At 37.6% G+C, this 26,133-nt stretch overlaps 1 protein-coding gene across 3 annotated transcripts in view; it reads right to left on the reverse strand.

Moving 5' to 3' along the window:
* Positions 1–3,483: 3,483 nt before the first annotated feature.
* Positions 3,484–26,133, reverse strand: part of DPY19L1 (dpy-19 like C-mannosyltransferase 1) — a 95,818-nt gene continuing 73,168 nt past the window's right edge. Inside the window, exons 14-23 of one of the 3 annotated variants that reach the window (XM_041728054.1) lie at positions 24,943–25,044; positions 20,036–20,107; positions 17,805–17,854; positions 16,467–16,491; positions 15,252–15,371; positions 13,649–13,823; positions 12,703–12,802; positions 11,422–11,547; positions 6,142–6,315; positions 3,484–4,756 (exon numbers count right to left, since the gene is read on the reverse strand). In XM_041728054.1, coding sequence (XP_041583988.1) covers positions 6,159–6,315; positions 11,422–11,547; positions 12,703–12,802; positions 13,649–13,823; positions 15,252–15,371; positions 16,467–16,491; positions 17,805–17,854; positions 20,036–20,107; positions 24,943–25,044 — 927 coding nt within the window. In that variant the 3' untranslated portion in view covers positions 3,484–4,756; positions 6,142–6,158. Of the gene's footprint in view, positions 6,316–11,421; positions 11,548–12,702; positions 12,803–13,648; positions 13,824–15,251; positions 15,372–16,466; positions 16,492–17,804; positions 17,855–20,035; positions 20,108–24,942; positions 25,045–26,133 lie in introns of all 3 variants that reach the window. The other 2 variants (XM_041728053.1, XM_041728052.1) reach the window with 2 other exon arrangements.

Consider the following 26,133-nt stretch of genomic DNA (forward strand, 5'->3'; position numbering starts at 1 on the left):
TAGGCAGAGGGAGAAGCAGGCTCCATGCACCGGGAGCCCGACGTGGGATTCGATCCCGGGTCTCCAGGATCGCGCCCCGGGCCAAAGGCAGGCGCCAAACCGCTGTGCCACCCAGGGATCCCTACTGCATTGTTGAATGAAGTATGGTTTATTTCAAAAATCATTAAGCCTTACTACAGGCCAGGAACTGTGTTAGGAGGCACTATAGATTCAGAATGGAATAAACTAGAAGTCCAGTCAATCAGGACACAGATGCAGAAGTCAAGTTATATGCGTGGAATACAGAAGTTACAGGAGCATTGGCAGTGGAGGCAGGTCATTCAGCCAAGGGGTAGGCCATGAGGGAAGGCTTTGCAAAGGAAGTGACACTTGAGTTGCAGCTCGGAGTGCAAGTGATCAAGAAAGTACAGTCCAGGAAAAAAGAAAAAAGCATCTGGAAGGAGAAGAAATGATTCTCCACACTAATATTAAATTATCAGTGATTTTTAGAGGAATTTTTTTTGCTGTTATATTCCCATTTCTCATTGACATTCTCACCAGGGTTTATGAATATCTGGCACCTACGCTGTCACACCTCCACTGACTCTAACTGAACACAGAATTCTTAAGGAGTCTACTACACATGAGGTTCCATGATTAATAAAGTAGAAATAGGCCATCATCCTTAATAAAAGAGTATATAGAGAAACTTGCTGACCATTTCTAGTTTGATTGGGTGGAGGAAACTCTGAAAAGTTGAATCCAGAAGTGAGGCAGGGAGGCCAGGTTCTAAAACATCACTTGGGCATTTTTAAAAGTTCCAAGTCTTAAGCCACACCCTATACTGGTTAAATCCTAAACTCTGGGGGTGAGGGAAAGGATTCAGTATCTTTGAAGCTCCCCCAAGTAATTTCCAATGTGCAGACAAGTTTGAGAATGACTGCCAAAAGGGGTCTTTGTTAGAAAAAGTCTAATTCATCACAGATTAAAAGGGCTCGAAGAATTACCAAATTGCGCTTCTTGGGGAGGATGTCTTAGGGCAAGATGGAGGCCTCTGAATCTGGGCTGTGGTCAATGAGCAGATAACAAGAGTGAAGACCTGAGGGCCTGGCCAGTGAGCAGGGCATCATCGCCCAGAGGTAGAGCCAGAGGTGTGAACTATGTCCATAAAACTGAAGAACTGGCTTTCAGGCACCTTTCCTGTTTTTTTAAAATCAGTTTTAATGGCCTAATGCCAAGTCTACTTAAAAATGGTCGTTTCCTGTTTTCATTTCTTTCTATGCTTTTAGAAATGGCAAAGTACTAAAAGCTTTGAGGGCAATCGGCATAGCAACTGAATGAGCTTAATTTCGCTACATTGAACTTTCTTTCAAGGTATTAAATTTGCATACAGGAAAAGCCCAGGTACTTAAAAATCAATGAAATGATATTATGCTCAATTAAAAAGAACATGCCTGCGTAAACACAATACTTGGTAGCACTACCATTTATTTCAAAGTCATTTTGACAACGCACTGCTTACTTAAAGTAATTAGAATTTTGGGTTAGAGATAATGGGAGTACAGAAAACACTGCCCTGAAAGCAGAGCCAATGTCAACACCATCCTAATCTCCTTGCACAAAAAAGAAAAATCTACCTCTGCGGCATTATAGTGACTCAAAATCTTAAGAGAAAAAGACTTCAACTTGTACATTCACTCAGAATTTTAAAATCTCTCTCACGGAAGGAAAGGTAAAAGTAAAGAGTTTTCAAGACCTTCCCATACCTCAATGTGCTTTTCAGTTCCAGATATAAAACTGTATTTGTACTGATTCAGTACTGTGCAGTAAAGACCAATTCAAGAATGTAATGAACTTTAAAAGCAGCTTCTCTTTTCTCTGCACAGGGAACAATTTTACTGATTTAAATTAGGAACTTCTAGTTGCAGGGAAGGAGAAAGGGAAGGCAGGAGACAGAAACAGGTGATCCGGGACTCAAAGCTGGTCCTTAGCTGCTTTCTAATAGAGGGAGAAGATTGAAGATTTCTGGGGCCAAACAAAGGCAATATAGAAAAATGAAGTTTTAAAATCCACACACATCACCGAGTTTATCCATTTTCTTCTAAGAAAAGTAATTTTGCAAAAGGAAGTTCGATTTTAAAGGATTTATCTCTTTTTTCCAACTCTGAACTGAAAAGAAACTGTTCAAAGCCCAGTCTAGTTTACGGTTTCAAAATATTTAAGTGATCATAAGCCACCTGTTCAGCCAACACAATGTAAATAAGCTGCATTAATGTTCTGGTTAAAAACTACCTTATCTGTTCTTTGCTCCTCGCAAGTTCTGTTGAAGCAATGCCCCCTAAAAGACAAAGAAGGGGCTCTACAAAATTGTTTCCAACACAGAGACCCTGTCGCCTGACCAGGTGGGATAAATGCTGTCAAGAATGGAACGCCCTCTAGAGGCTAGTCATCCACATAGCCTTTTGCAATCCATCAGAGCAGCGGGTCTCAGGTGTGGTTCCTGGACCAGCAGCAGCAACATGACTTGAGAAATGGTTAGAAATGTAAATTCTGGGGTCCTGCCTGTTTAGCCCATTTGGGTTATCCTATAAACTAAGAAATTTATTTTTCACAGTTCTAGAGACTGTGCAAGTCCAAGATCAAGCGCCAGCTGATTTAGTATCTGGCAAGAGTCTTCTTGATTCATAGATGGCACCTTGTAGCTCTAACTTCACAATGTGAAAGGTCTAAGAAAGCTTTCTTTTATATGGGCACTGATCCTATCCATGAGGGCTCTACGCTCATGACCTAATCACCTCCTTATATAATCACTTTGGGGGTTAGGATTTCAACATATGAATTCTGAGGAGACACAAACATTCCAACCACAGCACCACCTTAGGCCAACTGAATCAGAAACCTCTGTGGTGGGGGTCAGTGATCTGTGTTTTAACAAACCCTGCAGATGATTCTGAGGCACACTAAATTTAGGAGCCACTGTATTGGAAACACTTCACTCCCCAAAGATGTCAGAGAATGAATGTGTCACTGTGTAAAGAAATTAATTATACAGGCATGAACTAAGCTAAACTATCTTTCCTCCAAGTAGGTAGATAGATAAAGCTGATGCTTGTATCAAGCAAAGACATGGAGATATAATTTAGGAAATATCATGAGACCAAAATATAATGTATGAGAAAACGCTTTCAGGAACTCTAATAGAAATTATCCCCAAACTATGGCTTTAAAGAATGATCGAGTCCCTTGATGTAAATGATAAAGTAATGTAAATGTGCAATAGCATAAATATGAAAGAAGACTATGGGTAACCCCAGTACCTACACCGCCACCAATCAAGAGGACTAAGTACATTCATGGACTCCCACGGTTGGAACCCTTTCCCATCATTCAGGACTACAGCTTGCTACGAACCAGTTCATGGTTATCTGACCACAGAATGAGGCAGAACATGTTAACAGTCGAGGTAGAAATGAAAATAACAATTAGAAAAAAAAACACACTATATTTTCATGATCTTTTTTATTGAACATACATAGTACATGTAAAACAACTGGCATAAAATTCATAAAAATACAATACTTCTATGCGATATCACTTTATTCCTGATACAGCTTTTCACGTTCTCCTTAATATCACTGTCCTATTTTAATGCAATACTTTTTCTGTGAAGCGTTTTTAGAGGCTTATCTGCTTATAGAAATACTGCCCCCACTTTGTTTTTTCTATGTCATGGCAAGAGCTACATTTACCACCTCCTTACCCATCCTTACCTTCCTCACACTAAAGCAAAAATATTTTTAGATGCTAAAAATGAGTAAAATACTGAGCTTTAATACTGTTTGGTCATGTATATGGAAACTACTACTATTCTATGTTGCCATAAAAGATACTGATCACCTACAGCACCGGCTGCTACGAGATGTGGCCAAGGCTGAGTGTGCTGTACAGCCCAAGGCCTCTGTTCTAAACTGACTGGTCTAAAAGATAATCATAGCTTGCTGGTGGAGTTACATTAATAAATACCATTACAAAAGGATTCTGTTTGGGGGGAAAAAAAAGAAAACCAACCTAATTTGACCACACTTAGCTCTTCCCAGCATATGCAACTGTCAAAACGGCATTTTAGTGTTTCCTGTACAGAATTTCCAATCACTGCATGGGAACCCATCGGGAAGGGAACGATCGGAGGGTGGGGAGAAGAGAGAATGACTTTAAAAGTGCAATCTTTTAAAAAGTGGAACCGCTGCATGTATAAAACAGCCATTTTCGGGTGCAGAACAGTCACACGTAGAGCAGAGCGCCTTTCCCTCCTCCCGCCCGCGGCCACTCTGGGCCACATCAGCCTCCAGTGCCCTCCTCCCAGTTTTCTGGATTGCTGCATCACTGCTCAAATTCTACTCCTCATCCACGACTCCCCAGCTGCTTCCCTATTTTCTGACACTGGCAACAGCCCAAGGAATACAAGTCACCCAGCGAGCGAGGAAGAGGGGGCAGGCACCTGAAGACACTGTCGGCAGCTCCCGGCGGAAGGAGGCTCCCCAGAAACGTGGCAACGTGGGCTCTGGGGCGGGCTGGGGGCTGCCCACTCGCCAGCCCAGGCTGTCCTTGCAGCTGTCTGCTCTAAGCAAGCTAGTGCTCCCCCCAGACCAGGCTTGTCCTTGGGCTCTGGTGAGAAGGCAGAAAGGGAACAGCTCTTCATTGGCTCCCAGCAGTGGGCACCGGAAACCATCCCTGAGGACTCAGGTCTCAAGGACAGTCCACAATGAGGTTAATCTGCCTGTGGTTAATAAAGAGAACACTGTATAATTAAATGTGTAGTCCATCGAAGTCATGGTTTGCTTAGAATGTAAAATCTTAAAAATGTTTCTCAGAACTATGAGGATTCACTGTTTTGAAGAATCTCATTTCACACAAATTAGCTTCTAAGAAACAACAAAAAAAATCATACTAGGAATTCAGAGCAGGTTTGGGAGTCTTTCAAAATAAAAATAAATAAGAAGGAAAAAAAAATAAAGAGGAAGGCTGAATATATTCATTCCTCGTACGGATATGATCACTCTGGGGATCAAAATCATAACATAAGGCTTAAGGCTTTGTCTTACTCAAGACAGGCAATGTAAAAAGTAAAATATAAAAACTCCATTCACTTCTCATTATCGTTTACTCTTTTGACAGAAAAATTAGTCATGTTTTATTGTATATTAATAGAAGAAAAACTACACATACTACAGTCTACTGTTCCACTGCAAATTATGTCTACTCAACTACACATTAGTTTGTAGATGCATTATATTTGGGTCATTCAAAATAGTTGTTCTTAAAACTACAATTAAACATGAAAAATTTTTACAGTGGTTTAAAGGTATTAAAATATAAACATCTGAATAATACTAAAAATGAGAAAAATACACAATTGCCATTACATTTTTTTTAACCAAGAATAAGTACTTTCTAAGCAACTAAACGAGTAACACTTATTTGACAATTCTGGGAGAGAAAGAGGGAGAGAAGGAGAGAAAGAAGACACACTAATGTCATATGGTTGGTAATTACAGGAATTTAGTCCTGACCATTAGATCCAAAAATCTGGATTAGTAATGGGCAGGAAATGCTTCATTCACAAGAGCAACAAGAAACAAAAGAACATTAAGAAGTGAAACAGGTAATTCCACATAGCAAATACCCACGTCTGCCCTATCTTCTCTTACGAAAGTTGATGATGGGCCCGACGCAACTGAGATGCTTAGGACAGTTACTGCGATGTCACAAAGACAAGAGCAAGAGGCAGGAGAAGCAGCAAGGGGCACCAATAGTCCATAAACTAAAATCGGCCCCTACACTGTTCGGAACTCGTGATATTTTCATATCCTTCTTGTCGTGACCCATCATATTTTTTATACAGGTAGCTTTGCTCCCTTACTTTAGCACAAATATTTAAGTCAGGTACAAACATATACTCATTTGCATAGCAAATTTTAAGGGGTGCATTGAAATCGTAACCAATTGATTAAGGTATAAGTATTTTTACAGTCAGAACAACATTCAAATTGACCAAACAAAATGTTTTCTATTTGAAAACAGTCATCTATAAAAGTTTTTGGGATTTGAATTAAAAACAAGGCATGAGTTATTAGCAAAACATTAAAACCATTACTGATGTACTTCTCTGTAGGCAGCAGTCATTCTTCTATAACTTCTAAGACCTTGTAAACACTGTTCTGGAATACGGTGGTGAAGTGTGGCTTGGAATCCTTCACCAAGAGGTTACATAAGGGAGGCTTCCCAGCATTAGCAGGATCTTCTACGTCCCAAATTTCAGGCATACTGCACCCAGGCCTAGAGAAATTAACGTACAGATTAAAAATCAAAGTACACTATATATGGCAGATGAAGCAGAGCACACTTTTCATATTCTTGTCTCCATTTCATCTTTTCTATATAAATTAACTTAGTTAAAAAAATCCTATTAGAGTTATTTATATTTATTTAAGCTGTCATAAATTCTCTTTAGAACAAGGTGAACACAGCCAAGTTAACCATAAAAAAAAAAAGAGACAGACATACAAAATACATGAATTTAGGTGGGGTAAGAGATCTTGTTTAAATTCTGCCTCAGGTACTTAGGAAGACTGTGGCATTGGATAGCTCAAGCAGTCTCACCCCACATTTGTCAGATGGGGGATACAACTGGGGTGTGTCATGAGGACTCAGAAAGAGGGAGAAACTGTATCTAGCTTGCGCTATGCCCCGCACGCAGTAAGAGGTAATGCATTATATTGTCTTAAAAATTCTAACTGGCAGATATGCTTAGGTCACATTTATGCAACTTCCCCCTACTGTCTTCTAGAACGAGTCAATTTAAAGAAAATCCAGTGGTGCTCAGCTCACATTTTTTAAATGCACAATTAAATTTTAAAAGCAATAGATTTTATAAAGACTAGCGGAAGTGAAATTGGCATTGTGTGGTATTTGTTCCAATAACTTCTGCAGATAACTATAGTGTTTATTTTAAATTTAAAGCAGTGTTATAGATATAACTGTTGGCTTTCACTAGGGTTCACAAATTTGTTTTTTTGTTTTTTTTGTTTTTGTTTTTTTTTGGCTTTTGTTACATTGAAGATTTTTACGTTATTATAGTCCCAAACGTCACTCTTTTCTTTCAGGGCTTGTGATTTCTATGTCTTGTGTAAGGAATCCTTCCCTATCATGGTATCATGTGAATATGCATTGTGTGTTCTTCTATGAAAGTTTCAGAGTTCTGCTTTTCATAGATCCATAATTCATTTGGAATTAATTTTTCTGTATGGTGTGATGTAGAGATTTAATTTTAATTTTTTCCATATAGATAGCCAACAGCTCTAGGTTCATTAATTATTTATTATTTATCAAATCCATACTTACACAGTAAGTACCTGTACTTATTCAGTACCTGGTACACTGCTTTCAAATCTATATTACTTGTTTTATAACCACCAATGTAATAATTGATTCAGGTAAGAATCAAAACTGGATGCAAGAACTATCTGGTGAAAGGCTGTTGAGAAAGAGGATAAACAAATGGCCTCTAAGTATCTCTACAGATTTTATAGATTATTAATTCTAAAGGAGATGTGCCTCCTTAAAATAGACCAAGTGATCTAACTTAGCATCATTAATGATGGAATAAAGTGATCTGTCCCTTCTCAAGTGACATAATGGAGAGTATAAAACCCCTTTGAGGTAATTAAAATTCTTGTCACAATTTGCTAAACTAAATCTAATCATGAGGGAGGACTCAGACAAATCCAAAGGTGGGACATCCTAGAAGACAACTGCCCTGGACTCTTCCAACATATCAACAAAAACAAAAAAAGGCAAAAGGGAGTTCACAATTTATGTGCTTACTTGATAAATAAAAAAAAAAAAAGAAAAATTACAGAGAATTGGCAACTGCTTATGTTTTGTCATAGTTGCTTCACTTTAAGAGAAAAAAAAAAATTCCAACATGTCCTTTTTATTCCCTCCCAAAGGCAGTTCCACTCCTCTGCTCTCCACCATGAGACAAGCACCATGGCAGGAGTACATATGCTCTCTGCTTCTTAATAACATCTTCAACTTAAAGGTAACTACCATCCCCAAAGTTGCCAAAATATAGGCCTATCAAAATAAAAAAAAAGAGAGTCAATGTCACTTTCAATGCCATTTCTCAAAGGTGGCTTGTGTAAACAATTCAGCACACATTCTGCTGGACCTCTTTCATCCAAGTTCAGACACACATGCATACAAACAGAGGCACGGATTTATATACGCAGATGCTCCTGCGGTTGCTTTTACAAAAATGAGATTATTCTGGGACTCCTCACTTGACAATAAAATATGGCCATTTTTCCACCTCAGCACCTAAAGATCTACTTCATTCTTTTTAATAGATGCTAGTACATCTATGTATTAACAAATCACTCTTTTATGTATAGATATTGTGTTTTCCATTTTGCCCTTATAAAGTGATATTGATATAAACATTCTTGCGCCATTATCTTTCTGCAAGCTAAACTTCTGGAAGCAGCACTATCACTACATCAGAGGGCTACACAATTTTCACTTTGCCTCTGTCAGATTATCTCCCAAAGGGTTTTACCCATGAGCATTCCCAGGAAGAGTATTCAGGCCACATGTTTTGCACTCTCCTGACACCAGATTCTATCAACACTGAGCATGTATGAAAGCAAGACTGGGCTTGGGTTTTCCACCACTTAATTTTCTCACATGTGCCGAGGCCAAACTGTGGCTACACTGTGGGCCATGGGCAGGAGAGAGCACAACGCAAGGACAGAGAAAACTACCAGCTTCTGAGTTCACCTGCTTTCAGGAGAGAGTGAAAGCTAGGAGCTGCCTTTGTGAGCTCTCTTGGCCTAAGCATAACACCCTGTAGTCCTTATCTGAGTTTCCTGAAGCTCGCCAAGCCAGCCAGCTATATCTTTAAATAGCATTATTGAAAATGGGAATAATTTTCTTCTGAATTCATGTGTTTTAATTTTATGTCAACTCTATTATTGGAATTAATGAGAAAGAAAGCAGAGAACTGAGAATAAAAGAGTAGTTAATTAAAAGCTCATCTACAACTTGCATTTGAGTATATTTTCGTACTTGTATTTGAATACAGGGTGTCAAGTATTTAAAGAATAATAAAGCCACACCATTAAGGCCACTTGTACTGAGATCACATCAATACAGTGCCCACCAAAGTGCCGGGCACAGTTTAAGTGCTAGATACATACTGAGGTCCTCTTCCCTTTCTTCTCCTACTTGAGTTCCCCATGGGCTACCCACCCCCGTCCTCATACATTTTTCTATTCCACTAATCCAGAGATGTCTCAGGCATAAACGAAATGGACAATGGGGGGGCCAAAGCAGTAAAAGATCCTAATTCCGGCATAAAGTTTTGTCAAGAAACTCAGTCTTCCTTCTGCACTAAATCTTAGTTCTTCTTCCCTTTCCTCTCCTGTCTGAGCTCCCGGGTTGCTTCCCTGCCAGAACAGAAAGTACAGCTTGTGTTTGGTTTCAAGGTTTAAGCAGAGTGCACCTGCCTAAGGTTTCCTGAGATTTATTATCATTCTGGCTTAAATCTTGCAGTAGATGGAGAGTGCTTTTTGAGTTACTGAGGACAACAGAGTAGAGAACGTCACTTCTCTGGCTTCCTCCTCTCCACTCCTGCTGGAAAAACACAGCAGGGGCAAGTCAAGGTCCATGGGGGAAATGGAGTATACACCCCCAGCCCAGACTGCTTAGTCTTATGTCCAGAAGTGAGCGCTACATGGAAATGATCCAACGTCAGTGAAATCACTGTTGACCTTGTTTAGTGCACAGGATTTATTGCTATACTTCCTAAATTTGTCTTTCATCCCTTCTGGTATACAAAACAGTTCTTTGCCCATCGGAAAACCGAGGAGCTCCATCAGCATCTTAGAAGATAAAGCGTGCCAGCCTCTACAGTTTCCACATATTCAAAACACTATGCAAGGTCTAGAAACAAGATGAAGAATCTTACATCAAGGTTCATTATTAGCTTAGGAATAAAGAGGCCATAGAACATTATTTTTATGTTCCAGAAACCTATGGGTGTCTCAGGCGATCACTGAACCAGAAAGTGAAGCCCGAGACGATAAAGAAGATCACAATGTGGGTGGAAATCTCTTGCCAAGAAACTACATCCTCCTGACTGCAAATGTCAGCCCACCATTCACTTATTACAATGTCCTCATAAAATTATGAGAGGTGTTTGTGACTTTTTTGTCCTAAGTTTAAATAACAAAGTTAACTAAAAGCGAGTATATGGATTTCATATATATATTCTTATGTTCATAAGGAAATAAAACATTTTCTAAATTATGACTCTAAGAACAATAACATTTTGTATAGATCCTAATTAAATTCAAGTCACCTGGGACACATTCATAGGAAAATCATTCAATAATCAACAATTGTTTGGGTTTCCTTGTGGGCACTGTTGACAGCTATGGTTTCACAGAACCATTCTCACTCCCGAGTCAATATTTAATTATTTTGTCTTAACACTCTTGTGTATCACTGACATACATGGTGAATAAGTATGATTAAGCTAGAAATACAGCAACCTCCAAAGGCCTCTGTTTAAAGAGCAGTGAGAATATTAAAAATAATAGTAGTTCATAAAATACTTTTGATTTCTAATGAAACTGCCCATGTCTGTGCTCCTTGTGGAGCCAATGCTTTGGTATTTTAATAGCCAGCCACTGTCATCAGCTGTCTAGTCAGCCAGGTGCAATATTTCTAAACAGTCAACTTCAACATTCCTCTTTGCTTTTAAGATCTAACTTTTGCTATCCTCTGCATAGTGGCCTTCTCTGAGTGGAGATAGTTTTTAAAACTATAAACCCAAGAGAATGTGGGTCACAGTGAAGTTAATTATTTTCCCACTCAAATAAGCTGTGGAACAGCAAGAAGGAAGTGTTGCTCTGAGGTGACACTGGGAGGGGGGGCCTGTCCATCACAGGACGGGTGCAAAGTGGCATGTGCAAAGGAGGCCCTGAGTCTCAGCTGCCTGCCTTACTTTGTTACAATGAGATGCTCCATTATTTGGTTTCAGACTCTGCAAGTCTTCTAAAAAGTCTTTAAAATACATCCAACTTTAAATGAAAGTTTTTTAAAAACATTCAAGGTGAAGATAAGCCATCTGGGAAATTGTCAATGCCAATATAATACCTTTAAGGTAGCATACACATGCAAATCATTATGAGAGAAACATTTATAATGACTAGAAAGGAAAAAATTCCAGTTCAAATAATGATCTAAACAGTTTTTTCCACTTATACCATGCTAAATGTTATATATATCTTACACATAACGAGTAAAGCACTTGCCATAAGACTGAATTAATTTTTCATGTCTTATGAATATAAAATATTAACTGTGTTAAATACTCACTTGGATCTTCTTATACACCAGGACTCTTCTAGAATGTAATAATTCACTTGTAACTTTATCAATTCTCGCTTCACTTCTTCAGCTGCTTTTCGACTATACATTGAGTAAACTATTTTCGTTCTTGCTCTTTAAGAAAAATAATTGGGCAGAAGATTTTCAAGATTAAAAGGATGCAATCAAGCTATCTGGAAGAAAGCACTGAATGGAATAAGAAGAAAGACTCTACAGAAGAGTCAGGTCAAGAGAACATTCTTCACAGAGTTCCTGCTAAGGGGCATTAGGCAAGTCAAAAGAAAAAGGTAGAGGCATACATAGCACAAGAGTCCTGGGAGAAGAGGCTTAGTTGAATGCATCCCTTCATTTCCAAATTCAATCTTTTTGCTTGTTTGATCGTTTTTGTTTTGTATTCTCCATAACCCTATCATACATGAGAGTAAGGCACACTGTGCATGGACGGGGGGAGCCACAAATGTGGCTACCAGACTACTTTAAAGCTGCCATGCAGTCCCAGCTTTGACAGCAGCAATAACTGGCATTAATGGCTCTCCATTTTATTCCTAGATTGAAGAAACAAAACAAAACAACTAAACTTATTCAGCACAATTGTTCTAGAAATATAAGCTTACTGAAATTGAAAAAGATTTTTTATTTATAAAATATGTTTCACTGTTACACAAAAGAACAGATTAATAAGATTCACCCAATTACTTAGGAAATGAATAGCTTAAACTAGCCTAGAAATTGCATGAAATTTAAACCTACATCTTTTTCAAAGAGAACACAATACTCTCAAGAAAAAATATAAAAAACCAAAATCAAGATCATTCTAGTAGGCAATATGGATGAAAATCAGAATAAAATCCTCTTTGAATGGGATTCCATTTCAACTGCCTTCTTAGAATTCAAGAACAAATAGCCAAAAGGAAACCTTAAATAAAAGCTAGAGGATCATAAATCTTCTGGGGAGCTTAAGGATAGTGATGACTAATAAGGACCTGAGTGTTTCGTAGCCCTCTTTGCCTGGAGAAGATGGACAGGCTATGATTTCGTTTTGCTGCCTAGTAGAGAAGAGACCCCCAAAGGTTGTTGTTTTATTGCCCAATGGAACCTTACCAGTTTTGTTTCTGACTCAGCCTTCTTATTTCAGCACTGCTTTCTCCCCTAACTCTAGAAATCTCTGTTCACCAGTGTTCTGGAACACTTCTCATTATTTTGCTGGTTCCCTTCATCACTAGTTGTGTGAGAAATTTGTTTTGAGCAATGTGAAAATTGTATACTAACCTTAACCCTGCATCTTCATAGTGTGGATGATTCACAATGGGCCGAAGCGCAGAGAGTTTAACACTTGCCATTGTGGGCATGGCGCCCGCAAAGACTGCGTCTGCAAAGCAGGAAAGGAGGTCTCAGGAAGGCACTCAGTGAATGTTAACCAGGGTCTCCTTCTGGTCAACTCCATTACTTCCCAGGTGAGAACGTGGAGGCCCAGAGAGGTTCAGGACTTAAAAGATTCAATGGAAGAACCCAACTGAAGTCAGCTGGCTGGTAAAATGGCTATCAGGCCCTTGGCTTTGGAAGTCAGACCCTCCTTCTTTCATCAGTGAGGATTTCTGGGGTTTTGTTTGTTTGTTTTTGTAACATCTTAGAAATCTTTCCTGCTTCTAGGAAATAAGTATCAAATTGACTAGGAAAGTTTTATAACACCAAGGAATTCTGGGAAATGATTTGAAATTCAGTCATTTGATACTCAGATAACAAAATCTCCCTTGAATAAAATGTCTATTCTATTAGTTCAAGAAGGAATGTGCAGGACTAAGGTTAAAAACTCACAAGGAAAATATGCACAACAAAAATTATTTTAAGTCAAACCACATTAATGAGCACTGAGGATTAGAGAAGACTGATGAATCACTGACCTCTACCTCTGAAACTAATAATACATTATATGTTAATTCGTTGAATTTAAATAAAAATTAAAAAAAATCATGCCACATGCCACGTCAAACTTTGGGTACATTTTGAAAAAAAAAAAACATTAGAATTTCTGGAAAATAGCAAAATAGATTACTAAGAAAATATATATAACATTTCCTTTGCAAATCATTTAAATAAGATTGACATTTCTCTTTTCCTGAATAATCTAGAAGCAGCACTGCTTAGAGTAAGGTCACTGGAAGTAATGTGGGTTTAAAATTTTGCAGTGGTACATAAAACTGTGGGGAAAACTTACCTGGTTTAGTACTGTATTTGATCCATTCGATAAGTTCTTCTTGTGGCAAATTGCTGAACTCTCCTACGATATTCCATTGGGTTTGGAGATTTGCTGAACCCTGTATTGACATTGCTGCTAATACAGCAAAAACAACAGCACCAGGATGTACTTTGCAAAAGAGCCATCCAAACAGCTGAAACCAAATGAAGAATACATTTGATAATTGTTAGTACAAAGCAGCCTGTATCCAATAACAAAAGTTCTTCTCAGAGAGGAATACAGTCTCCTGTAGATAAACCAAAAAGCAAAAACCTAAGGACTAATTATCCTAAGAAAAAGTTCCAGAAACAATGACCAGAGGGATTAAAAGAATTTTTCCATTAACTTTATAGAGGTGGGGTATAACTCAGGAAGCTGTTCTCTCATTGTGTTCTGATTGCATGTTCCAGTAAAGCTGGGACCACCTATATCATTTGCCAGGCCCGATGCAAAATGAAAATATGGGGCCTCTTGTTCAAACATTATTTAGCAGTTCAAAGACAAACAGAAGAGCATGTAAGTAGGTGCAGGGTCCTTTTGAGGGAGGGGGCCCCATGCATTTGTGGAGGTCCCACACCTGTAAAGCCAGCCTGGGGTAAGGTTTTCTACCCTCAGTCACAGGGCGGGCTGGAAATTAAGATGCAAGGCTTCCCATCAGCCTCTTTTCCTGTCCCAGCCTGGAAGAGTCAGGAAGAGTGGCTTCATCTCCAGGTTCCTCTGGTAAGCAATGCCTCTCTAACACAACACCAATAACCTGATTGGGAACCATGAGACTGGCTGATTTTTCCAGTTAAATGGTCCACACTCAATAGTAACACTTTGTCCCTATCATTCACTCCTTAATTTCTCTACATGTCTGTAGAACCAGATTGAAGCTTCTTGAGGGCATACATATTTTTTTGCTTTTTGGTTTATCTATCTACCATCCTACCCTTGTCCCTAGAATGTAGTGCAGATGCTTCATAAATATTTGCTAAATTTAAAAGAGGTACTGCTGCTGCATCTTGGCTAATGGACTGATGTAAAGGTGACACTATAGAGAAACATAAATCTGTGAATACAGAGCAAGAAGGCAGGTAGCCAGGAAAAGTAAGTAGCAAATACCCAAATGGCTTATACTAAATTTTAAAAAGTCAGGGAAGTGCATACAAATGTATACTGAAATGAAAAAAGAAGTTTTAAGCTTGATACTGAAAAAAAAAAAACAAAACATATATTTGGAAGTAACTGCAACTTGAAACCATTGGTTAGAATTCTTTGTGGTAGGAATGTCAAAACAACAAAAAGTTCTTTCTACCGTGAAGTTCTGTTTTCTATCAACATCTGTAGCAGTCACTCATAAATTTAGTGTGTTCTACTTGAGTGTTTGTTGTATGCCAAAGATTATTTTAGAAGTTAGAAGGATAAATGAACTGCTTTGGTCTTTGCCCTTTAGGAAAGATTAATACAAAACCACAAAAAACTTTAACTACAATAATTTAAAGAATTTTCAGTAATTCAATATGATTTTGGGGCCATTCAATAACAAAAGAGGGGTAAAGCGATCATGGCAGCTACAATGCCAACATGACAACCATCTTACCTGTCTTGAACAGATCAAGGAAGCCATAACACACATGTGTGGTGTCAAGAAGAGTTTTAGTCTCATAATTAAAATACCGAGGACTGTATATGCTAACAGTTGCAATGCATGATAAACTAGCTGAAAGAAAGAGAAAAATTTTTTTTCACTTCTACGATCTGTGAAGCTTAATACATTGTTAAATAGATGAATATCTAGAAAAGCGTACTTTTTCTTAGTGACAATATTTTGATTTCTGACTAAACGAGTCTTAAAATTCACTTTCAAACTTCTCCATCTTATTAGAAGCTAAAATTATAGAGTCACTACAGCTAGCAGTTCTAGAATTTTGCTCCGAGTTAAGCCTAGAGTTAATGAAGCCCACATTTCTGAATCTACCTTGGTGTTACCATCAGATTTAGACAGGAAAGTGGTAAACAAAAAAAAATTTTTTTTTTTTATGATAGTCACAGAGAGAGAGAGAGAGAGGCAGAGACACAGGCAGAGGGAGAAGCAGGCTCCATGCACCAGGAGCCCGATGTGGGATTCGATCCCAGGGTCTCCAGGATCGCGCCCTGGGCCAAAGGCAGGCGCCAAACCGCTGCGCCACCCAGGGATCCCAGTAAACAAAATTAAGTACTGTTTAAGATCCCAGAGCTCTGCCTTGGAACAATCATCAAAACCAGGCTGAAATATGCAATACAGTACAATTAACCAAAGTCACCAGGCTGTTGCTAAGAGTGTAGATTTTAAAAGTCCTCACCACAAGAAAAAAAAAAATTTTTGGTAACTATGTGATGGATGTTAGACTTATTGTGGTGATTATTTCACAACGTATACAAATCCAGTTAATTATGTTATACATCTGAATCTAACATAATGTTACATGTCAAGGAAGGAAGGAAGGAAGGAAGGAAGGCAGGCAGACAGAAGGGAGGGAGGGAGGGAAGGAGGGAGGGAGGAGAGAGAAACAGGTGGAATCACCAGGCGATAGGAGCAGCAACCAATCACACAATAAACTGGATCACTGTGAAGATGATCAGAACAGACCAAATGGGCTTCCTACATAAATGTTTTAACAAATGGTCACGATTGTAATAGTCTCATAAAAACACAGGCCCATTTTGAATATGATAAGTGACAATTACCAATAGTTAGAAACTGGAACTAGAAAGAAAAGTCCAAATACATACAAACTGTAAAACAAAGTAAATTTTAGTAATACTGAATCTTTACCTCTCCGTGATCAAACTGGTGTTTTCTGAAATGGAATAAGAAATACGATTGAATCATTACTGAAGTATGTACTTCAATTATTTGCATCATCTTACAAAAACGAATTTTACAACTTGTATAACATTCAAAGGACATATATATGTAAATAAACATAGCTAACAGTTATGAATGGAAATTGGTGTCACAATCTTTTAAAAGCCAGCTGATTTTTTTTAAATGACAATGTTGCATACCCTGCACATTTGACTACATGGACAATTATTGGGCCAACGAAAGACACGCCGTGGTGTATCAGGCGTGTCTATCACCAATATCCCTGGTGATATTCAAGGCAGGGAATGGGGTGAAGGGAATCCTAAAGCCTTCATACTTCCATATGCCTGCTTCTCGTTGTCTCTGAGCTTCCTCATAAACTGTAACTACTACAGAGACAATTTAGGAAACCACACAAAAAACATGTTTTCAGCAGCAGCTCTAGAATATACAAATAGCCACAAAACTCCCCCATGAGTTTTACTTGACAATTTTAATTTCCGAGAAAGGATACATGATTAGAGACCCATATACTCTCCCTACATCTGCCTCTGACCCTGCACCACCCCACCCCTGCCATCCCATTTCAATTATCATCACAGCAGTGCCAGCTAGCTTTTGCAAGGGGGAATCCAGTCATACCAATCCCTTACTTAAAACCCCTCAATGAATTCCTTTTGTAATTAGAATAAACTCTCAAATCCTTATCATGTTGTACATCGTCTTTCTATTTCTCATCCTTGAAACTCATCGTCTACCATGTTCCCTCTTGATCACCATGCTACAGTCACACTAGACTAATCTTAAACATCAGACAGGCACTTGACTCCCATATTCAGTGCCCCTCTCCGTAATCCCTCCTATTCCATTCCTGTTTTATCTCCTAAAAAATGTTCATTTATTGGTTTTTCCTACATTTAAATCTTTGTTCCATCTGGAATTTATTTTGCGTAAAACATAAAATATGGGATCAGTTTTATATCTCTCTGCTTTTCTCTCAAAAGATAGTCCATTGGTCCTAAAACCATCAACAGAATAATTTATCTTTTCTGCTAAGCTGATGCACAAAGCTGCGTCCTTCAAGTATAGATTAAGTACTAGGTCTACTGTCAGATTGTACAGATGGAATTTGAGGTGTGAATAAGTGATGTACTGAGCTCTGCACAGATAGGGAAGAATGAGAAAAGCAAAGAGGAATGACAATCGAAAACATCAATTATCAAATGTTGAGTATGCAACATGAACTATAAAATTAATACACTCTAAATATCTACTTAATAACAAAATGATTAAAAGCATATTTACCTTATATGTGTTTGTTGTTTAGTTAAGACACCCCACATGTCACTAATAATCTGCAAGTAAATTTTTTAACACATTAGAAGAGCTGTTTGGGGAAAATGAAATTTCAACTAAAGCATCTTGTAAACTTTCAAACTTCTACTAAAAAATAGAAGAAATATGGAGATAAGAGATGACTCAGGAAATAATTACACCACCATAATCTTCCATTTGTACAGTCCTTGATCATATCTAATACCCAACAATCCTGTTCAGGTAGATTGCATTATCCTCATTTTGTAAATGAGCCACAGGCTCAGCTGGATGAAATGGTCTCCCAGAAGGTGGACAACAACTAGGAAGCATTTCCAGGCCCTGCAACCTGACCTTCTGGCTTCTAACTCACATTCAGGGAATTCAACATACCCAGGTTGTTGGCAATGCCTCTCCCTCAGCATCCATACACATACCTGGGCAACTTTGGAGGCTGAGAAGCACAACCAACCAAACACTGAGTTTGCATATTTAGCAGCAACTGGAAGGTTATCTCATCTGAAATCCGATCCCCAGCATGGGTGTCCACCATGACACCGCTGACTGGTGTTAATCCACCTCTTGGAAGGCTTGAGTCTGTAACACTTTCCTAGTCAGTCCAGATCAATTCTGGTCAGAAGTCCTACCCCTGAGAATCGGCCATGATTCTAACGAGCCAAAGTGAGTGTAATCTTATTTCCAAGTGGCGGGCTTTTAAATATTTGAAAATAATCACACTTTATTCCATTTGAATCCTTCTTAAGTCAAACATCCAGTTGTTTTAACCCGATGTAACTGTTCTCATCATCTCCAGCCATCCAGATTGCTGTCTTTTTAATGTACTCTAAATTGCCAGTGTTGGTGTTTTTTGATTACCTGCCAGGTGCACACCTGTGCACATCAAGTGTGCAAAAGTGCAAAGGAAGCACAGAGACTTCTTGCATCTGGCAGAAACTGACTATAAACTCATTAGGTTTGAAAAGTTTGTGAGACTACAAAACTGAATGCTACATAACACTTAATAAGGAGGGAAAGGTGCCGAGTCTGATTCTTGCTCTTCCCTTGCTTTTTAATGGACATGGTGTGAGCCCAGAAACAACCTCTCTGATCTTCTAATGCTGCATCTGTCAAAATGGGGATAATAATATCCATGTACCCTTCAGGGCTGTCAAATGACCAGGGGAAATAACATTATATGTGTGATATGTTCAGGGAGAGTATAAATATGTAATATGAACAATAATTATAGTGCAGAATATTCTACAAATATATAATGTGTTAACACAGAATCACTAACTACAAATCAGAAAACCTTTAGAGGCTATCATCTGTTTGTTGATTATAGATTAATCTTTATCCATTCTCTTAAAACACTTGCAGTTACAGAATTCACCAACTCTTAAAAGAAAAAAAAGAATATCACACCTGCTCTTTGCTACAGACTGGAACTTCTCTGACCTGATTTAAATCTGGGCTTAGAATTTCATTATCAAAGCCAAGTTGGGAGTCTAACAATTTTATCGATGTTGGTTAATACATAGTTAATATTCTATTTTTTTCCTTTTGATCAATAATAAGAAACTCATTCCAGGAGTTACTGAGAAATGCAGAAGTGACTTAGAATGGCATATATTAAATATTTTAGGGAAATATTACATAAAACTAAAAGTAATAATTTACAAAGACAAAAATAACTGTATCTGGTTCAATATAGTCTCTTTGATCATGTCTTTCAAAATATATGACTACCAAAACTGGAGCCATCTTTTTCCTATGCCTATTTTATGCTGGCAGATAGAATATTTTTAAGGCCTGTAAATGTTCATCAAGGGCTATTAGTAAGAAAATACAGAATATGTTTCAACAAATCCATATAAAATATTGTGTCATATTAACATGTAATTTAATATACTTAACTACTATGTAGAACAAGAAAGTATTTTATGATAAGAAAGAGCTCTTAAAAAAAAAAGAAAGAAAGAAAGAGCTCTTAAAAGGCTCCTGGTGGCTCAGTCAGCTGAGCATCCAACTCTCAATTTCAGATCAAGTCATGATCTCAAGGTCATGAGATCAAGCCCCACATCAGGCTTTGCACTCAGGGGGAGTAGACTTGAAATTCTCTCTCCCTCTGCCCCTCCCCCTGCTAGCACTCTCTCTTTTTCTAAAATAAATAAATATTTTTTTTTTAAAAAAGAAAGAGCCCTTAAGTGATAGACATATACCTTTTTAACGATTGCAATAAACACAACCAGAACAACTGGAAGCAACAATGTCTTTGTATACCTCAGTGGAGTCTGAAATTCAAAGAGATGTTTTGTTAGAGGAAAATGTTATTTTCAGATAAAATTTCATTTCAAATAATGAACAAAGTGAAGTTTAAAAAGTGTAAGTAGAGCATTTAAGCATTTAGGGTTCGTCCAATATACCCACTGACTCCCATCATAAAAATGAAGATATATTTCCATAGAAACAAGTTTACCCAAAATGTCGATTTGAAAACATGAACAAATATAGTCCCCAAACACTTGTAAGTATAAGATGTGAATGGAAAGATTACTGTTCACTTTTTGCACACTACTTTTCTAACTAGACAGCTCGACTTAATATTCACCTAAGATCAGTAGAATTACTTTAAATTGCATGAGCTCTTCCTGTCCACTTGATGGGAGATAAAAATCTTAACCATGATTCCCTCCCACATACACACAAAATAATGACCATGTTTACAAGATAAATAAAAACTTTTCTATTTTCTTAATAAGAAACTACAGAAACATTTAATAACAAAATCCTAAACATTGCCAATCCTATATATTTCTCAATCATTTTCAAGTCATAGTCTTAAATAATTCTGAAATTTCTAAGCTGCAATTGATTTGCTTACCACCAACATTTACCCTCACAAAAATAATCCTATACTATTGAGTTAAATAATGTACACTTCCCCTAATATGTTAATCAGGAGAAATCTAGCTTTAACAACATTAGAAGCACTGGTACATTTTAATCCTATAAAGTATAAGTAGCATTTTCTTATTTTCCCTCTCATTAGCCCACTTTGGTTGCTTGTTATTCTGTATTAGACAAGTAATTTTGGTAATTTATTAACCACAAATGCATACTTCATAGTTAGAAGTCTCATTAAAAGATTTTTTATGTTTTTATTTTACTATTTACTTTTATTAACATTTGCATAGTATTTAATTTTTAAATATATTTCTATTTTGTAAATTTTTAAAAATAACATAGGCAAAAATTATATAACCAGAAGTATTTTATTATTAAAAAACTCAGGTATTTTCTAATAACAACTAAAAATAAATATAAAAAAAGTTGTGAGATACTGGTGTTTACCTTAAAAAGGCAATGTGTCAAAGCTGCATCAAAAGTATTTAATAAAATTTAACTAAGAACTCAAATTTAAAATCGTATGCCAAAACTTTATTTGAAAAGTATTTTTTAATATTTATTTTTTTTAAAAGAAAATCAGGGACACCTGGGTGGCTTAGCGGTTGAGCATCTGCCTTCAGCCCAGGGCGTGATCCTGGAAACCCAGGACTTAGTCCCACATTGGGCTCCCTGCATGGAGCCTGCTTCTCCCTTTGCCTCTCTCTTGCTCTCATAAATAAATAAAATCTTAAAAAAAAAAAAAAAAGAGGGCAGCCTGAGGGCTCAGCGGTTTAGCACCGCCTTTGGCCCAGGGCCTGATCCTGGAGATCCGGGATCGAGTCCCACGTCAGGCTCCCTACATGGAGCGTGCTTCTCCCTCTGCCTGTGTCTCTGCCTCTCTCTCACTTTCTCTCTCTCTGTGAGTCTCTCATGAATAAATAAATAAAATCTTTAAAAAAAAATTGATTTGCATCAAACTGACAGCAACACTAAGCCGGAAGAGGGTGAATTTAATTTATTTGAGACACTCCAGGAAAAATACATGAGCCAAAGATTTTATATCTAGCCAGATCTCCACATTTAAAAGCCACTGATAAAATACTGGATGTGTGAAAACTCAGGGATTATTGTTCCTATAGCCCCCCGTGAGAATCCATTGGATAGCAAGCTTCACACAATCAAGAAATGGCAGGAGAGGCTTCCTCAATCCCAGAACATCCAGCACGAAAAACACCAACCTACAGAACTATGACAAGGACAGGGATATGAAGGTGAGAGAATAGCATGTGCAGACAGTGAAGATGCAATGGGACTGAGTGGAGGATATTTGGGAAAGAAATAATGTCATTGATGATAGCATTACAATAAATTAGAAAAGGGGTGGGAGGAGTAGTGGAGAGACAAGAAGGGACTGAGTATGACTCTCCATAGGAAACCAACAGAAGGGACTTGAATTAATATATAAAAGCATTAATATAAAGGAAATAAAATTATATAATTTCCTCAATACTAAAAGATCCAGCAGGGAGAGGGTATGCATAAGAACAAATGCAAAGGAAACAAACCACACAGGGACAGAGGTACACATGTGTACATGCGTGTGTGCTACTGGAATTACAAGGTCTTTTTCTATTAATTTTTCATTTTATTCTAAGCATAAAAGTTATATGTGCTCATTGTAAAAGCCAAAAAATGCATAAAAAAGAAGACAATCAATTTTAATCAATTATCAGCATTTCTTCCCCAATGGGCTGTCTGTTCACATGCCTCCCCCACTTCTGCACATGTGTATGGGAGTAGGGATGTATTTTTGGTGGTGGGCAAGGGTTAAGAGTCCTTGGTAACTTTTTATACATTTGGACAATCTCCTAAACTCATTACATTAATTCCTAGTTTCATTTGTTATATTTATGGCAAGAATCATCCCAGTTAATTATTTGCTTTTTAATTTTTACAATATTTAATGTACAGATGTCACATGCAGTCAAATCTATTAATGATTCTCATATGCATTTTGCACTGCTATTATGCCCACTACAAAATGAAGCTAATACTAGTTGAAATGTCCCTCAAATTTATTTTTCAAGCTCCATTTAATTTTGACACATTAATTAACTGAACTGAAGTTTATTGCATAATATGACACAAAGCTTTTTTTTTAAGATTTTATTTATTTATTCATTCATGAGAGACACAGAGAGAGACAGAGAGAGAGAGGCAGAGACACAGGCAGAAGGAGAAGCAGGCTCCATGCAGGGAGCCTGATGTGGGACTCGATCCCGGGACACCAGGATCATGCCCTGGGCCTAAACCACTGAGCCACCCAGGGATCTCACCCCAAATCCCATTTTTCAAATAATATTTCTGAAATAATGCACTTTTTATCCATTTATCTGTGCTTCTTTCTTCTTTCATATTAAGTACATACACATAAACATAGTTAAGTACATACTCATGGGACTATCCAAGCACTATCTATTTTTGGCCATAAAAATGTGCATGCCTTAGTATCCCTGTACTTTAAGTACTGTTGCTAACCATTTCCATACCTAGAAGGGAAAGATCTCCCTCATTCTTTTACTTTATTTTAAAGCAGAATACAATTAAAATATGATTATTGTAGAACATTTTAAAGATGCAAATTACAAAAAAAATTTAATCACTGATTATCTCTCCAGCCAAAGACCACTGTTCAAATTTTCCTCTCTCACACCTTATTCTATGTGTGTTAATTATAGGTAAATAAGATCATACCATTTTGTTCATTCCATTATACATGTCTTTCCATACCAGTACAGTATCATGTTAAACTGTTCCCTTTTCCCCAGTGTATGGATGTATCATACAATGGATGCACACTCTCTGAACTGGCACCATACTGTCTCTACAGCACAGTCCCTGTGAAGATACGAATGGAGATGAGGAATAGCAGGCTGGAAACAGCTTTGCTATTTTCTTCAAATTAACGGAAGTCATGCTATGCCTCAATAAACAATTTCTTCTATCACCTAACTGATGGTACATACTCTCAGGTTATAGTGGCATGAATATCCTCAATAATGTCAAAGGACATTGGCCATATCCTAACACTCTGCTGATGTTTACCCTGTAGTCTACTTCCTTTACCACTTGCTTGAAGGAGTCTTGATTTGCTATGAACATGCATTTTAACGTCTTGCAAGACACTCTTTCTTGGTTTCTTTTAGTGGGCTCAAGAGTATCATTTATATACTTTTTATTAGCCATATATGTCAGAATTTGCCAGAACCAGGGAATGAAGACTGACAAGTTACTGGAGTAAACAGTACATCTGCAGGACATGCTCAATTCAGAATGTCTGGTTGATAAGAGTTTTCAGTGCGGTACACTATCATCCACTGGTCTGTAACTCGGAACACAGAGGTAACCACCCAGCACGGATCAAGGGGAAAATGAAGGTGTCAGTAGAGTACTGTTGACCAGTGTAATACATACACACACAAAGCTTTAAAGGAAAATGTTTCACAGATAATAAAATATCATAATAAGTTGGAGCCACAACGATGGTGTTAAAAAAGACACACACACACACACACACACACACACAATTTGTTGAATCAAACCCTCTCAGTGATTACTGCAAAATAATATTTTATATAAAATATCACTAAAATATCAAAGTACTTCCTACCTATCTCATTTGGCCTTCACAATATCTTTTTGCAGCATACAACTAGGAACTAGTAAGTTATGACAGGAAAAAAAAAATGAGAGTTGCTTGTCCAAGAACATCAAGTAGTACTGCAGACTTCCATCTCACAATCCCCCACGCTACTCCGTGGTTTCTTTTTAAACATCTGAATACAATTTTAGAAAGAAAAACATTGCTGGAATGAAAAACTTGTATTCAATATTTCAAAGCAATAAGATTATTCAAATAAATAACCACTGAGTGAATGGAAATGTGGGAACTTGAGTCTCCGAATTAATGCTATCCCTGAAAATAGGCAACTTGAACTGCTCATGCAAAAAACTATTGCTAGTCTGAATGCTTGCTTCTAAATTATCAGAATGAGAACAAACCATATATTTCAGGGGCGCCATACTAATGTAAGAAGGAACGTCTTCTTCCAAGCCATTGCTTTCCCTTGCTTCCCACAGGTAACAGCACAGGGAAAAGGCGGAGATAACAGGAGTGCCCTTTATGAAAAAAATGAATGGACCAAAACCTGAGGAAGGAAAACTAGAAATCGTATCTTACCTCCTTTTCCATAAAGTCAAACTCAGCTGCACAGGTATACAATAATGTATCAAAATCCTTGTAACTGAAGAATTTTGATGTTAATAAGTTGCCGATGTGAGCCTAGGAAGGAATAAAGTGAGGTATCATTAGATTACGGCATATAGTGTAGTAATGCACTTTAATTTTAATAGTATCTATAAATAGCTTTCACTACATTGCAGAGCTTGCTGCTCCCATGCCAGGCTTGCTTCTGTTAAAGTGCTGCAACTTCATGGTTCTCCCTTCTTTTGCTGACAAATGATAGTTCCAACAACGCCCTGCCTTCCACGATCCATCATCAACAAAGCAAATGCTTTTTATCCGTGGGTTTTCCCTGCTTAGGGTTCTAAACCTGACGAAACAATGCTACATAACATCTCCTTTTCCTGAGCCTACCAGGAGGGGTGGGCTTGGGAACACACACAGGCATCTATCAATCATCAGGAACAGAGTGCAATGAAGTGAAAGGAAAGGAAACATTAATTCCGATTTCTGAAAAGGAGACTGAAAAGACTCTCTGAGGGGCACATGAGTGGCTCAGTCAGTTAAGTGACCAACCCGTGATCTCAGTTTAGGTCTTGATCTCAGGGTTCTGAGTTCAAGTCCCACACTGGGCTCCACACTGAGCATGGAGCCTATGGTCTACAAGAGACATGTTTAAAACAAAGGTATACAGAAAGGTTGAAAATGGAAGAGGAGAACAAAATAAATAAATTGAACCAAACAAATCTAGGTTAGCAATGGTGACATTTAAAAAAACTGAATTCAAGCAAAACATGGAAAGAGACAACAAATGACATTATACTCTGGCAAAATGAAGAGCAAAGCAATGTCCTATGTGTCATGAATACATCTGCAGTTAACAGTAGAGATTCAAAGTGTATAAAGAGCTGAAAAAAACTGTAGGAAGAAATAGACCAGTTAATAGTGGTCACTGGAAATGTGAAATATTTCCCTCTAAAACAGAGCAGACAAATGTTAACATAACACCTGAATAACATTATCAATACACTCATAGAAAATACAAACTTCACAAAGAGAGAATACATGTTACCTCTGAACATAAGAAAATTTTTTTAAATATTCACATACCATATCACCACACATCTCAAAGAATTGATATAATACAATTTTTTTTCTAATCACAAGTGCAATAAAATTGGAAAACAA

This window comes from Vulpes lagopus, chromosome 13 (assembly GCF_018345385.1).
Source record: "Vulpes lagopus strain Blue_001 chromosome 13, ASM1834538v1, whole genome shotgun sequence".
Taxonomy (NCBI): Eukaryota; Metazoa; Chordata; class Mammalia; order Carnivora; family Canidae; genus Vulpes; species Vulpes lagopus.